At 61.9% G+C, this 15,005-nt stretch overlaps 1 protein-coding gene across 1 annotated transcript in view; it reads right to left on the reverse strand.

Moving 5' to 3' along the window:
- The window catches only part of ZFPM1 (zinc finger protein, FOG family member 1), a 61,742-nt gene extending 47,106 nt beyond the window's left edge, over nt 1-14,636 (reverse strand). The window contains exon 1 of the mRNA XM_027513832.1: nt 14,220-14,636. Within this exon, the coding sequence (XP_027369633.1) occupies nt 14,220-14,259 (40 nt within the window). The 5' untranslated portion in view covers nt 14,260-14,636. The remainder of the gene's footprint in view (nt 1-14,219) is intronic.
- Between the last annotated feature and the right edge of the window lie 369 nt (nt 14,637-15,005).

The raw sequence follows: 15,005 nt of genomic DNA on the forward strand, positions 1-15,005 counted from the left end.
ACACACACACACACACACACACACACACGTTGGTCTGCCACCTACCACCATAAGCAACAGTGGGGGCTCCCTGAGTGCCCATTCCCTGCTTTAGAGAGTCAGACACACACCCCTCCACAGCCTGCCACACCATGGTGCCCCAGGCCACTTGCTAGCTTGGGAGACAGGCCGGGGCTTGGCGGGGTCTGGTCCTGTGCCCACGGGTAGGGGCCGGGGATGCTGGGGAGGGCATTGAGTCCACAAGGGTGGTTGGGTGCGCTGACCAGTCCTGGGCAAAACTCTGTGGCCAGTCATGGCCCAGCCCTGCTGGTCTCTCCTAGAGGGGCCAGGCTTCCCTGGCCCGGCTCCACCCCCTATAGCCAGCAGCCTCTCCCCTCAGCCAGCTGTCTCTCCCTGTAGGGCTTTGCCTCTGCTATTCCTTCTGCCAGGAACGCTCTTCCCCACACATACTGTCCACCTCTGCTTGTCTCTTGTCCATCCCTGTCCATTCCCAGGCGTCCTCAAGCAGTGAGACTCTGCCCTGCCCATGACCCACATGTCCACATCCCAGGTGGCCATGACCCACGACAGCTCCCTCTTCCAGCTCTCTTTGTTCCCTGGGTTTACTCTGCTCCCCTGGGACAGGGGAGCTCAGTTGAGGGAGCATGTATGGAGTGCCTGCTGTATGCCCTGCACTGTCAGGGGGAGACAGAGCAGCTCTGCTGAAGTCACCCGGCGGCACTCCAGTTCTAGTCCGAAGGCCCCCTCCCTATTTCCTTCTCCTTGATCTCAGCCCAAACTCCTTCCCTCCACACCTCTCCGCTATTTTCCACTTAAGCATTTTTGAAAAACGCCCACGCCTGTGGCTGCTTTTCAGGTCATGGAGCCCTGTGGGTGCCAGGGGGCCTTGGCCGGACTCTGGGCCCCATCTTGCCAATGAGACATCCCAGGGGATGAGACGTCCCAGGGGACGCAAATTGCCCTCAACTTGCTGAGGATTCCCGTTTCTTGACTGCTTCCTAGAGACATGGTCCATTGTCATGTAAATTTCTAGGATGTGAGCTGTGGGGAACCCCAGTTTCCAGAATATACTCTGCCACAGACAGGAGAGGAGCCCCCACCCCAGAAAGGGTACTGTGTGAGCTCTTGCTGTGTGGACAGGACAAGCCCCAGGGAGAGCACAGACACCCTGGAGGCAGCCAGGCCAGGTCCTCCTGCCTTACGGACCACTTGGCAGTTTTGGCCAAAGGATTGGTCTGTGAAGCGTCAGGATGATACCGAGGTCCCCGCCTCCTGCCTGGGGCTACACGGAGCCGGCAGAATGAGAGTCCAGATGAGGATCCCAGTGGGCAGTGTGGAGGGAGAGGGGGCAGCTCGCACCGGGTCTGGAGGTGCCCCAGACACATGCAGTGGGAGCGGGGAGCTGGCCCGCCTTGAGCTGTCCCGCCCTGCTCTTGAACTCCGTGTTCCCATCCGGGAGTCAGGGCTGGCTGCCCTGATTCCAGGAACACCCAAGTCCTGGGCCCCCAACTCAGGGTGTGGGGGTCTGGGCTCTGTGGGTCAGCAGGAGGTCACCCAAAGGCCTGCCTGTCCATCCCCCTCCACGTCCAGACTAATGTGAGGCCTGGACTGGGGTTTCCAGCACTGAGGAAAGGTCCTGCCCAGGACAGTAGTCCCCATATTAAGGGCTCCCCTAGAGGAGGCCTCGCCCACTCTGAGGCCGCTCCTCCCACAGTGCTCAGCCAATCCCCGGCGCTCAGTCCTGCTCATTTGCATGCCGCGTTTCCATTGGCTGAGGACACACAGGTTAGGATCTTGGTTACCTGATTGTAGGGACGGGCCGGGTATTGGGGGACCTGGCAGGGTGGAGAGGGGGCTACCTCTGGGGGAGACTGTCTGCCGGGCCATTTTGGGGAGCCTGAGGGATAAGGGCTGGGGCTCTGATGGGGGTGGGGGAGCAGGCTCTAGGCGGGGTCGGTGGGTACTGGGCTCAGGGTGACCTGCCTTAGCCTCAAGTCTGGGTCCCAAAGGGCCACCTGCTGCATAAGAACTCTGGTTATGGTGTGGGCTCTTCATTAAATCCTCCCACTCCTACCTATTACGATGACTCAGAGCAGGAAAGATACCTACCCAAGGTCACACAGCTAGGACACAGCAGCACAGCTGAGACCTCACTTCCAGTCTGGCTCCCACCGCAAGGCTGAGTCCTTCCCTCCAGGGAGGCCCTCTAGGGCCAATTCTTATTTTTAGCTGCCTTGTCTTGTCTCGGGGAGGGCTATATTTTGGCTTCCTTGCAAAGTGGTGACGACATTGATGATGGTTTTACGAGGACCCAGTCCCCTGGCTTTCACCTTAGATCTAGTGGCACCATGTTTGCAGCTCTGAGTTGCAGGGTGGTGGGCTCGCGGGTGTGTGCGTGTGTGTGAGCGCGTGTGCACAGGCTTTGTTCCTGGCATTTTGGTGGGTGAGATAAGAGGAAACAACAGAACCGCTGGGAGCGGCAGGCAGATAGATAACGTGATAGGGCTGCTTTACCACCAGGCCTATCTGCTCGTATCGCAGTTCCCTTTTCTTTCTTTCTGCTTGGGGGGCAGGGCGGAACACACCCCCACCCCACCCCTACACTGGGGCCTGAGCTGGGGGCCTCCCTCTCGGGCACACTCCCTCTGTATCTTTAACACACCCAGTGCCCAGGTCCGGAGCCCCCAGCTGGAAGGGGTGGGGGTCCCCAGGGTCAGTGTCAGCACCGAGGTGGGTGACAAATGCAGGGGAGCACCCACTTTCAAGAGAGGACCCAGTTCGCTCTCACCAGCCACGCCAAAAGGGCCACGAGGAGGCTGACCCCCATTCTAGGATGAAGGCAGGAAGCCCAGAGAGATGACACGGCTGTGCTGTGCTGGGGTCGGGATCTGGAGAGTGGATACAGAGTTCCTTCCTTGAGAAGTCCTGCCAGCCCCGGGAGGGTACGGCTGGGTGGGCACGACTCCCAGCCCAGTGCTTGCAGGGCAGGCCTTAGTGTCTTCAGCCTTGTTTTTGTAGACGTAGAAACAGGCTCAGGACAGGGAACTGCCTATGAACACAGCGATGGGCAGGCGGATCCCCTCCCCATCCCCATGTTCTCTCTGGCCCTGGTGAAAGCAGAGGGTCCGAGGGGAGGACTGCTGGGCCCATGGGACAGACGTTCTGGAACCCCCGGGCTGCTGTTGAGAGCACCCCGGAAGGATGCTGGCAGGATAGAGGAGGAGGTGCCACCAGCAGGGATGCTTTGGGGACCCTGGCCCCTGCAGGCGCCCCAGGGAACTCCACGTCCGGCTGCATGGGACCCAGGATGCCCTCCCTACTTCTCTCCCTCTCCTCCCTCGAAGGCCGAGGAGGCTACAGTGCAATCCTGCCTGTCACACGGGTGAGGAAGCAGTGAGTCACCTGCCCATGCCCCCCCCCCCCCACCAACCCGGGGGCAGGGTTCAAACTCAGACAACCCCCCCAACTCTGGGCCCCCTCCCCCACACATGCATCCATTTCACTGGAAACAGCTGACTTCCTTTAGAATACTGAAACGAAATAAAACCCAATGACAAAAAGAAACCAACTTTGTCACCAAAGGAGCCTATTTTCTGAGGACAGATGAAATGACCCCCACATGTAAGCAGGAGCAGTCACCCCGTCATCCCCCACCCACTCTTGGAAAGGACTGTGCAGCCCTCACCCTCTCTGTGCCTGGGCATTTTCCCCCAACTAGAGGGCAGTCCCCTTAGGGCAGGTGGAAGCCCACGGGTGCCAACACCCCGAGAACCTCCAGGATGGAGACCCAGGCCTTGACAAGGCCTCTACCTCAGGTCTCTACGGTTCCCTCCTCTGCTGTGTGATCTTGGCTGGGTTACAGAACCTCTCTGAGCCTTGAGTTCGCCAAGAAAAAAATGAGGTCGCTGGTGCCCCTGCAGGATGTCGGGAGGATGTTATAGGAGAACACGGGTCACGTCCAGGCCTGGCATGCAGCAAGCAGTGAGCGGAGCTGTCAGCTAACACGGGTTCCACTTGGATGGGAAGTGGGGAGCCCCTGACCCACCGAGCAATGTCACTGACTGTCCCTTCACGCCTCCTGCCTCTAGGATCTCATTTCTCAATAGTTGCTTAAAAAATAAATGCAAAGAGCAGGGAAGACGGCCAGCTGCCCTGCGCCTGCCAGGAGCTCCAGGCAGCCCCTCTGCGGGCTTTCTGAGTGGAGAGGGCGGGGTGCCTGGCCTCCTCTCCCCGCCCTGGCCCCTCCCCCACGGCTGCCGCACCTGTCCCTCAGCTGGAGGATTAGCCCCATGGCGGCCCTAATCGCGCTCATCGCACCATCAGCGCAGGATCTCGGATCAGCTGAAGGAGGCGGCTTTATCCAGACAGACGCGGAGATGGCACCTCAGCCCCACCTGGGCGCCAGCTGTCACACGTGGCGGCCGGCAGGCCTCTGAAGGCAGGGGAGAGAGACAGCTGCCCCGCTGGGTCCCTCAACATTTACGGGGCACCTACTGTATAACTAGGCACAGCCCGTTCCAGGGGTCGGGGAGAGACAGCAGAGACCCAGACAGGCAAATTTCCCACATTCTCACCCCACACCTGGCCCACCAGACGGAGGAGGACACTGAGGCCCAGAGATCCGTCCCAGGGGTTGGCGCCAGGCGGCCGGTCCTGACGCCCAGTTCTGGCAAGGAGCTGGTGAGGGCCCTGTACCCGTGAGGGCGCCCCTTGGCCCTCACGCCCCCCAACCCCACTCCTGCTATCCTGGCCCCGGGACACTGTTTTCACACAGAGGCCTGGGAGGTGCAGGCCGGACATGCCAAGGTTCATGGCCCGCTGGGGCGCCAGGAGAGGCCAAGAGAGATGGCTCCCACCCTGCCCACCCTCCTCCCTACCTTCTTTTTCAAAAACATAATTTATCTGTGTATTATCAAGAAATCCAGACACTTTAATCAGTGAGCTATGAAGTCAGAATTTCCATTCTTATCTGCGGGAGGAGTGGAAATGGAGGAGATAGCGCGGAGGGATCGCTGGTGGGGAATGTTAATGGGTGGAGAGGCTGGGCTATTGGCCACCGAGACGCCATATCTCCCCCATTATCAAGGCCGTATCTCCCCAACCATCTCGGCGCGGTAATGGGGCCAGTTCAACTTTCCGAGTTATCACAGGAGCTGAAACCTGCGCCCGCCAGAGGCCTGGACCAGGAGACAGTTCGGGCAGACCAGGCCCGGGCCGGCAAAGCCGGGATGGAGAGGAGGGCCTGGCTGGGGCCCCCCAGGGAGCCCTGACCATCAAGGCCCCCGCAGTGAGCAAGGGGGTTCCTCTGCTCTCTGGGAAAATGTCCAGTTTTGGTGGAACGAACATAGACATCCTGTGCAGGAGGGGAAACTGAGGCAGCAGGCCACCTCAGGGTCCCAGTGGGGCTGGGTGGCCTCAGCCTTCCCAAGCCACACCAGGCCTATGACATGAAAAGGGTGGGTGTGTGGAGGCATGGCAGGGGGGACGGGGTGCGAGCAGCCTGCCCTCCTGCCTGCGGCCCTCAGGGTCTCCACCCTACCCCCAAAGCCTTCTCCAGGTCCCCAGCCCCAGGACCAGGAAGCATCAGTAATAAAACAGCCCTGGTGGGCTCTGCCCCTGCCAGTCCTGACCTGGGGTTCGGGGTATGCTCAGCATGGCCCTAAAATGTTGAGGACTTGCCACCTGCCTGCAGGTCCCGACATGGGACACCCTGGGGGATGGGGCACCAGGGCTCATAAACAGAACACCTCTGCCCATTCAGAAGCAGGGGTCCCCACAGCCACTCACTCCTTGGGGAACACTACAGCTGAGGTGTGGAGCAAGGGGCTCACCCGGGGGCCCTGTGTGACTGGGAACTGCCCCAGGCGGGCTCAGTCATCAGATGCCAGTGCAGCCCTGGCTCTGGTCTCCCTCCTGCAGCTGGGGGATGGGCTGTGGCCTCTCTGGCCCGGGAGGGGAAGGGACTGGCCCAAGGTCACAGAGCCAGCAAGGAGACCACAGCTAGATGCTCTCTGTAACTGCAGGAAGGCCTCGGTTTCCTGGACTTGAACACAGTGGCACCATGCCCAGCAGGGACAGCGCTGGACTGGGACACCACGACTGTCACCATCCTCTGCTCCCTCCAGGGTGGGAAACTCGAGCTACCTTCTGGAGTATGACCTTTCAACTCTCTAAGCCTCAGTTTCCCCTCTGAGCACTGAGCTAACTGCTGAGCCCAGGTTGTGAGCTAACGGCTCCAAGAGTTGGGCACCCAGCAGGGGCTTAGTAGGTGCTCAGCTAACACCTGCTGTCATGGCCAATGCCCACACTGTCACTGGTCTCAGGATGAGCTCGGGGCCCCAGTGAGCGGGGGTCACACGAGGAGGCTGTGGCTTTCTCTCTCATTGCACGGGGCCGAGTGCCTGATGCCACGGCTGCCTGAAGAATAGAAGGGGGCTGAGAAAGCAGCAGTGCCCTCGATGAACCTTTGGGAGCCCATGAGGGCCTATTCCAGTGGCGCGCCCTCGGGCAGTTCTTCCCTGTTGCCCACCGCAGGACGGAGCTGAGACCCCATCTGGTGGCCCCTCCCGCTCCTGCTCCCAGGGACTCCCAGGACTCCACTCCTGCTGCATATTTCAGGGTGGAGACAAGGGAGACTAACGCAGGAGGCTGCAGCAGGTGCACGTGGCAGGTCAGGAAAGCTGGACGGCTTCAAGTGAGACGCCAAGAGGAACTGGCAGGAAGCAGGGCAAGGGAGGTCGGGGGATGTCGTCCCCCTCTTCATTTTAACTCTGCCAAATGACACAGACGACGCAGGGGCTCTGGCCCAGGCTGGACCTCTGCTGTGGGGTCTTGCCAGCCTCACTGCCCTGTGAGCTCAGTATCACGGTTCTACTGAAACCTTGCAGGGGAACCGAGGCTTGGGGCGGGGGCTGGGCATGCACCCAGCCCAGCATCTCCACAACATCCCCGCGCTGCAGAGGTGGAGACTGAGGCTCAGGAAGGCAGCATGATGTCTGCAGACCTGCAGAGCCTAAGAGCCCCGCCCCCAGGGTGTTCCTGCTGCCACCCACCACCCACATGCAGAGCCCCCACCGTGGCTGGCTCCTCCTGCCCAGGTGCAACACACTCCCCAGTTCTGGGGGTGCCCAGAGCTGGCATGGGGTTACACAGACTGCCCCTCTGATCCCCTTTCCACATCGTTCATGTCGTGTGTGACCCTGGTGCAACCACCCACCCTCTCTGATCCTCCATTTTCTGGTGCAAAATGGTTTGAGAACCCCAGCTGAGTCTGGCTGGCTAGGTCTCTGTCCCTGGACCAGCCTGGGGACCTGGGCCAGGGCTGAGCTCCAACTGTGTGGGGCTCACGGAAGCTCACATCACACCCATCACCTCTTTCACGGGAGCAGAAACCGTGGCTCCCCGGCCAGCAGGCCCAGGAGAGGCAGAATGGAGGGACAGAGGGGAGGGGAGGGGCCTGCCTATCTGCCCGGCTCTGGCCCAAGGTCAGCCACCACATTCCTGCCCCAGCGGGTGCTGCCTTCTCCCAAACAGGAGACCAGAGGAGGGGGGAGGCGGGGCTGGGCCAGGAGGACCTAGGACAACTCAGGAGGGCAGGGCGGGTGGCTGGGGGCGGCGTGGGGACTGTCCAGAGAAACCTGGGCCCACTTCTGGGGTCCACAGACCCCAGCTCCTGGGTCACAAGGTCTTGAGCATGTCACTGCCTCCCAGAGCCTTAGTTTTCTTGCCTGTAAGATGGGTCAATCCATAAGGCTGATGATTGTTAACAGCAGGTAAGATACCTGCGCTGGAAAGGGACTGAGGGGGCCTGAACCAGCCCTGTCCTGCAGTCAGGGGACGTGGCCCATGGCTCACCCCCAATGCAAAAAGTGATACATGAAGGAAAAGAAGGCAGGGGGCAGGACTCTGTGTGACATGTCCAGCCCTGGGGAATTCTGGCAAAATATCAGCAGCGCAGCCACCAGCTCCCAAGGCTGCCCCGTCCACCTGGGACATGACCCCGGACAGCACTTTACATTTTGCATCTGGGATCTCACGGACCCCACGTACAGTCCCCAGGAGAGGGTGATCTTATGAAGCTCCCACTTGAAAAGCAGAAACTGAGGCAGGAGACAGGCCCCTGCCCACAGGGTCACAGCAAGGCCACGACTCAAGCCATGTGGCAGCCCACGCAGAGTCAAGGGCTGGCTGGTGGCCTGGATCTCAGAGTACCCATGCCCTGCTGCGGGGCACTGGGTGGGGTGGGGTAGAGATGGAACCCCTGGGACCCGGAGCAAAAGGGTCCTGTCCTCAGCCCGCACGGTGGCCTCAGGGACGACTCGGGTGGGTGGCAGCAATATGCCACCCAGCAACAACAGCCCCCCTCTGATGTGGGAGCCTGCTCATCGCCTTTGTGTCCCAGCCCCGCAAGAGCACATTCACACTCCTTCCACAGATAAGAAAACACAAGATGCCTTCTGAGGCCCCTGGGCTGGCGGCTGTGATGCCGGAGCTGAAGGCAGATCCGCAGGGCTGGAATGGAAAGTTGGGGAGCGGGGCAGGACTCAAGGCCCAGCCTCTTGCCATCTTCATCGGGGCACTGGACTGGGATATTCCCATTGAACCAGGAGGCAAACTGAGGCAAAGGTGGGACACCACACTGATGCTTCGGTACCTTCGGCAAGGCCCTGTTCATTCCAGGCCTCCAGCTCCTCATCTGTGAAGCAGGTACAGGGACGCAGGAGGCCCTAGGGTCCTCTCATTTCGCTACCCAATTCCACAGCCCTTCAACTCTGGGCTGGCTTGGTCCAAATCCATCCAGAGCTCAGGCAGGGAGGGGAAGAGGAGGTGGGGGAGAGGGGGAGGGGGGTGGGGGAGAGAGGAATGTTGTTGCCAACTGCCTAATGCAGCCCTTCTTCTCTGATGGTGAAACCTCAGCTCAGAGAGGGCAAGTGATGCCAGGTTTGTACAGCCTGGGCGCTTGCTTGGCAAGCTGTCATTGGAATGGCCGGAGGGAAAGACTAGCCACGAAGAGGAGTGATGGGAGTGCAGGAGGTTGCGGTGCCCACTTCCTGGACAGGGTCCTTGTATGTGTTTTACTCTCTGGAGACAGTTTGGGGAAAGAGATTTGTCCCTCACTGATAAACTGGAAACCACAGACCTGACTTGACCAATGGACCACAAAGATATCTTGGAGAAGGGGGATGAGGATGCTGGCAGCTGTCTGAGGTGATGTGTATTTCATGTAGATGCCCAGGGACCACCGGTGTTGTCATCCCTATTGTGCAGATGGGGAAACTGAGGCCGAAAGGGGGTAAAAGGAGAAGCCAGAGAGAAACCCTCCAGGTCTCGGCTTGAGCCCAGGCCCCAGTGAGTGGTCAGCCCCGATGGGGGCTGGCCCTCCCCTCCTCACAGGACCACACACCCTGCAGCTGGGAGGAGCTGAGTCCTTACACGTGGGGCCACCTGCCTTCCGTTGCCACAGTCAAGGATATGCAGGCCCACTTGGCAGGTGTTGGCCTTCACTTCTGCAACCCTCCTGGGGCCAGGTCACTCCTGCCAGAGTAGGGAACAGTGGGCAAGGTCCAGAGAGCTAATATGTGATGGTGGCCTCAGTCTCCCCTTCTGTGAAATGGGGACAGGGCTGTTGCAGGAAAGGGGAGCAGGACCAGGACGACCAATAGGATGGTGGCTGGTGGGCAGGAGCCAGCCAGGCGCCCAAGCGCTGCCCGGCCGGCCTTCATGCGGGGCCAGGCCTGGGTCTATTTGGGGGGGGGTGGTGGCGATACCCATCAGCGAGGCAACAACTGCCTCCAGGAGGAGGCCTGTCGATGGCAGATAGGCTGCCGGGAGTATTATTCACGAGCCCGTCAAGCCCCAGGAACGTCTGGTTGGCATAGAAACAGGAGATAAGGGGTACAATTAATGGCATCGTGTTCCCTCCTCCTTTCTTCCCCAACTGACCCATTTAAATCCCTGGCGGTGCTGGTGCCATGCTGGGCTCCCAGTGACCTCTGGGGAGAGGCTGGTCAGGTGGGTGGGATGAGACCAGGGCTCAGGCCCTGGGCAGGGTTGGCTAAAGCCTCCTGGGAGCCCACTCCTGTCAACGTGAACATCTCAGGAAGGAGCTGGAGACTTGGCAAGGGCAGGGCTGGGGAAAGACTGCTGGGCACCTCTATTCCCAGGGGCCCATTGCACAGCTGTGGAGACTGAGGCTGGGAAGCCCAGAGGCAGACAGAAGTGAGGAACTGTGGTTCCTCACTCCTCTGAGCAGTGCGCTGCTCAGAGCAGGGCCTCACTGCCAGCCTTCCAACCCCAGCTGCCATTTCCTTGGGTGAGAACTTCTCTGCACTTTGGTTTCCCCATGAGGTAAACAGTAAGAACGGGACCCGCCCGAAGACACTGTGTAGCATGGCGCAGAGCGAGTAGTAGCTACTACTGGTATTACTGTTACTGCCTAATGAGCAAAAGAGCTGTCTTCCCTCAGACCCAGGGATGCAGGAAAACCAAGAACCACTTGGAGCCAGTGTGAAGGCCCAACCTCAGGGCCTGCAAGCCCAGCCCAGGTCGCAGCCCACCAGCTGGGGCTCCAGTCCGGGGCAGCTGTGTAGCCAAAGCCCCCTCTCTCCCTGCTTCTTGGCCATCATGGTGCGGTGGTGGGCGTTGCAAGGTGGCCCCCAGAACCAGGCGACTCCCTCGGCCTCCCACACCTGGAGGGAATGTGCATGGCTCTGTGAAGATGATCCCTCTTAAGTTCCTAAAAACTCAGATAAGGGACCACCTCAGCCCCTTCCGGCCCCACCAAGGCTCTCCCTGGAACTGGCTCAGCCAGAAGACTCTGACAGCCCCCAGGTGGGCGTTGGGCTGCTAGGGGGAGCGGGTAGGTACCTTAAAGCTTGGAGTGAATGAGTCATCCTGTGGCCACCAATAATTTGCTTAATCAAACTCTGAGAATGTGTGAAAAACACCCCCACCTGCGATGGAGTGGCTGCTGGGCATGGACTGGCTGCTGGGGCACGGACCGGCTGCTGGGGCACGGACCGGCTGCTGGGCATGGACCAGCTGCTGGGGCATGGACTGGCTGCTAGGCATGGACCGGCTGCTGGGGCATGGACTGGCTGCTGGGGCATGGACCGGCAGGGCTTCTTCTGGGAGCCCCTTGCTTGTCTGTCCTCGGTTTCCACTCACCGTCTGGAATCATGGCCCCCGGGGGCCGTACCACTGCAAAGGGGCTCAGCACCCCTAGTCTGACCTGGGGGCTTTCCATGTCCCCACTGTTCAGAGCTGGGAACTGAAGCTAGCCCATTGTCCCTGGAGGCACCCCCATGCTGGGCTCTTTCCTGACCCCTGCTGGAGGTCCCCCCTTGCAGGCAGAGCCCCATCTGCCCCCTCCCCCATTTCCCACACTGCTCACCCTCTGCCTCTGGTTAGCTTACCCCACCTCTGGCTCCCAGGGCAGTGACTGTGACCAGTGCTTGCATACAGCAAGTGCTCAATCAAGACCTGCTGAATGAATCAAGGCAGATCCGAGTAGACCTTCCCTTCTGATTTTCAGGACCCGCTCAAAAAAAAACTAGTACACTGGGCTCCCCCCAACCTCAACCCGGCAGTGGAAGCCACTTTGATTCTTTTTTCAAAACAAAAAAAAACTGTAAGCAGGTTATATACCTACCACTTGCTAGGAAGACCCCCAACCCCAACGTGACTCAAGGGGGAAAACATCCTCTCTCCTTCCGCCTCTGACTGTATCTCACACCATCTAATAGGAATCAGGGTTGGGTGTCCCCCACCTCCTGGCCGCTGCAAAGTCAGTTTTCTTTCATTTTGACGGACTGTACCACCCGCAGGGGGAGGATCAACTTCTTGGCAATGAAGTGTGTTTGGGATGAAAACTCGCCCAAACGGACCCAGACACGCATGCCCCTCCACCCCTCCCTGGCCTTCGGAGGACCCCACTGGCCCCAGCCGCGCCGCCCCCGCGCTGTTGTTGCCTCCAACCCTGCCGGGCCTGGTGGCCGTAGATAAGGCCTCTTATCGCTGTTGGAGATCGCCATCCGGCCGACCGGCCCGGCGCTTATCTGAGCTCCCATCGACCCGGGCGGGAGGAAACCTCGGCGGGCCGGGGGCGCCGGGGGTCCCTAGCTGCTCTCCTCCCTGTGTTCCCCGCCAGCGCGGCCCGGCCTATCGTCACAGCCATCTGGCCGGCCAAGGCCGCGCTCCCGCCTCGCCCTCCCCCGCTCCCACGTTTGAAGTTAATAAATGGGAGCGCCTATCGCCTCCGCCATCGGTTGTGCGCCTTATCAGCGCGGCACATCTATCTGCGCGCGGAACAAAAGGCGTACAGAGGCGCGGGCAGCTGCGCCCCGACTTTGGTGGGGGCACGGGGGCGGCGCCCCAAGAGCCGCCACTCCCCCACCCCCCACTCGCGGCCTGGTCGCAGGTGAGGCCAGTGGAGCGGGCACACAGCTGCGAGAGCCTGTACGCACAGCCCCGGGCAGAGGGCGGGCGTGCGGGCGCCGCCGCTTGGTGACAATCAGCGCTCGCATCTTAACGCGCCTAGATCTGCCGGGGGTGGAGGCGCCCCGGGCCGCAGGCTGAAGGGACGGTTCCCCAGCTCCACCTCCCAGGGTCGGCTCCCTCCCTAGCCTGGTTCCCAGGCGCACTGAAAGTGGACAGCAGGGCTCGCCCTCCCACCCACTTTGGTCTCTGTCCACAACGCGCTCCGCTCAGTCCACCCAGCCGAGCCCGGGCACTCGCCCCGCTCTGGGCCTTATCGGCGCTGGCATCGGCTCCCAACCTGCAATCTCCCTGCCCGCGTTATCTGCATTTCTCATCACGCTGAAACACAGACACACGCACACACGAGAACAGACCCAACAGAGGCACACAGGGGAGGAGGGGAAAAAGAAACCAGAGAACCAGCGCAGATCGGGACCTGTGGGTGGTTTTAATACTTGAGTTGACTTGATAGAAGGCGACTTTCGGAAAACAGTCCCGCTTACACGCTGAGGAGTCAGGTTACGGGAACCCGGATTCACGCTTGCCTTCCCCCTCTATGGGATCTGATCTGGGGACTAGACACTCCCCCCCAGGAGCACTCACAAGGGGTCTTGAAGGCAGAGCTCATGTGGACAGAAGAGACAGTGCTCAGGAGCATGGGGCTGGCCACCTCTTTGCCTCTTGGGCAGCCCCAACGACTTGCCGGTCTGGCCCGGGATATGTAACCCAGGTAGAAAGCCTTGAGCCCTGGCCCTGGCTGCAGAGGCGTGAAGTTATTATTGGCGTGGGGTAGGGATTCGTGCTTCCTGTGCACCGCCCTCTTTCAGCCGAGTGGCCCCAAGAGTTTAGGGCACTCTTATCGCTGGGGTAGGGGGTTGGGGGCTGGGCATCAGCAGTGACTGCCTGGCCCCCCTGGGGAATGGCCTTTGGTCCAGATGGGGGAGAAACTTGGACGCGTGGCCCAGGACTGAGTCCTGGGAGACCCCTCCCTGAAGGAGCAGCCCCTTGGATAGAAGGTGTGTGACCGCAAGCCTAGGAGCGCAAAAGCCCCTGTGGTTCTGGCTGGGACATAGGGAGAAGGCCTCCAGGAGGCTGTCCCCGGCAGGGAAAGCTGGAGTTGGAGACCCGGGAGACAGGGCTGGAGCCCAGCTCATGGGCTGTGGTAGCAGCACCCCTGCCCCCCGCAGCCAGGAGGTTCTGTGACCAGAAGGCATGGTGGTGGGCACCCGCGGGTCTCTGTCACTTGGCCTGCACTTCCACACGCCCTAGGTGCCCCTTCTCCCTCTCAGGTCTCTCTTTCTCCCTCTAGATACAAAGCCTGGGAGAGTCAACCGCGCGAGATAAGATCACAATTTCAGCCCGTCCCGACAGAGCGATCTTATCAGGATAGGACTTGCAGAATGGAATATTTTAAACTTTATCTGAGCCCAGATCGGGGCCGCCTTATCGCTGCACCATCTCTGGGATGCGGGGGAGGGGCAGGGCGCGAGGTGGCCGCGCCCCCAGCCACCCCGTTGCGGCCCTCTGGGCGGACACCCCCTCCAGGCCGGACCCCCGATGCTGGAGCCCAGACGCGGGGGCCCGGCCCGCCGGCAGAGATTAGATTACGGCGCGCTTGGCACACAGCGCGGGGGGCGCGGCGCGGGGTGAAGGTCGCGGGCGCCGCGGGCAGAGCGGGGCGGGCCGGGGAACGGGTAGTGGGGGCGGCGGGGGTCGGGGCCGGCGGGCAAAGTTTGACTCACGCTTGATCTGCCGGGGGTTGCTCTGTTTCCTCCTGGACATGTCTCCGGCGCCGCGCGCCCTCCCGGCGGCCGCCTCTAGCCCCTGGTGGGCGGCGGCGGGCGGCGGGGGCGCGGCGGGGCCGCGGGGCGGCTCATGCCCCCGGCCCCTCGGCTCCACGGCCGCCCCGGCCCGCGCCCCCAGCCCGCCGCGTCCGGCCCGGCGCCGCTGAGGAGGCCGGAGTCTAGTCCCTGCTGTACGGCCGCGCAGACCGCCGGGGGCGGCGGGCGGCGGGCTGCTGTCGGCTTCTCCGCTCCCGCGCAGACGCCGCCGCCGCCGCCGCCGCCGCCGCCGCTCCGCTCTTCTCAATGGAACCTGCGGGTAGCGCGCGGCGGACCTGGCGGCCTCTGCCAGGGCGCTCGGGGCGTGGGGGCGGGGCGTGCGCGTCACGGCGCCGCGCCTCCGGGCCCGCCCCCGCCTCTGGCCCCGCCCCGTCGCCGAGTCCGGCCCTTATCTCCGCCCGTCGCCCCGCCTCCTGACCCTCCTCTGGCTCCGGCCCCGCCTTCATCCCCGCCCCCAGAGCCGCGCTCCGCTCCCCCAGCGCAGCGCGCGCAAGCCCCCGGGCGGTCTTGCTTCCTCGCGGCCTTGGCCTCTCCCCGCCTCGGCTGGCCCCGCCCCGACACCCTGGCTCGCCCTCTTGCTTCCTCGCTGAAATGGTCCCGCCCCGCCTTCTGGCCCCGCCCCCAGGGAGCTGGCCCCGGCCCTGGGTGAACCTGTGGCCTCCTCCACACCTCTTTTGGCCCTGCTGC

This window comes from Bos indicus x Bos taurus, chromosome 18 (genome assembly GCF_003369695.1).
Source record: "Bos indicus x Bos taurus breed Angus x Brahman F1 hybrid chromosome 18, Bos_hybrid_MaternalHap_v2.0, whole genome shotgun sequence".
Classification (NCBI taxonomy): domain Eukaryota; kingdom Metazoa; phylum Chordata; class Mammalia; order Artiodactyla; family Bovidae; genus Bos; species Bos indicus x Bos taurus.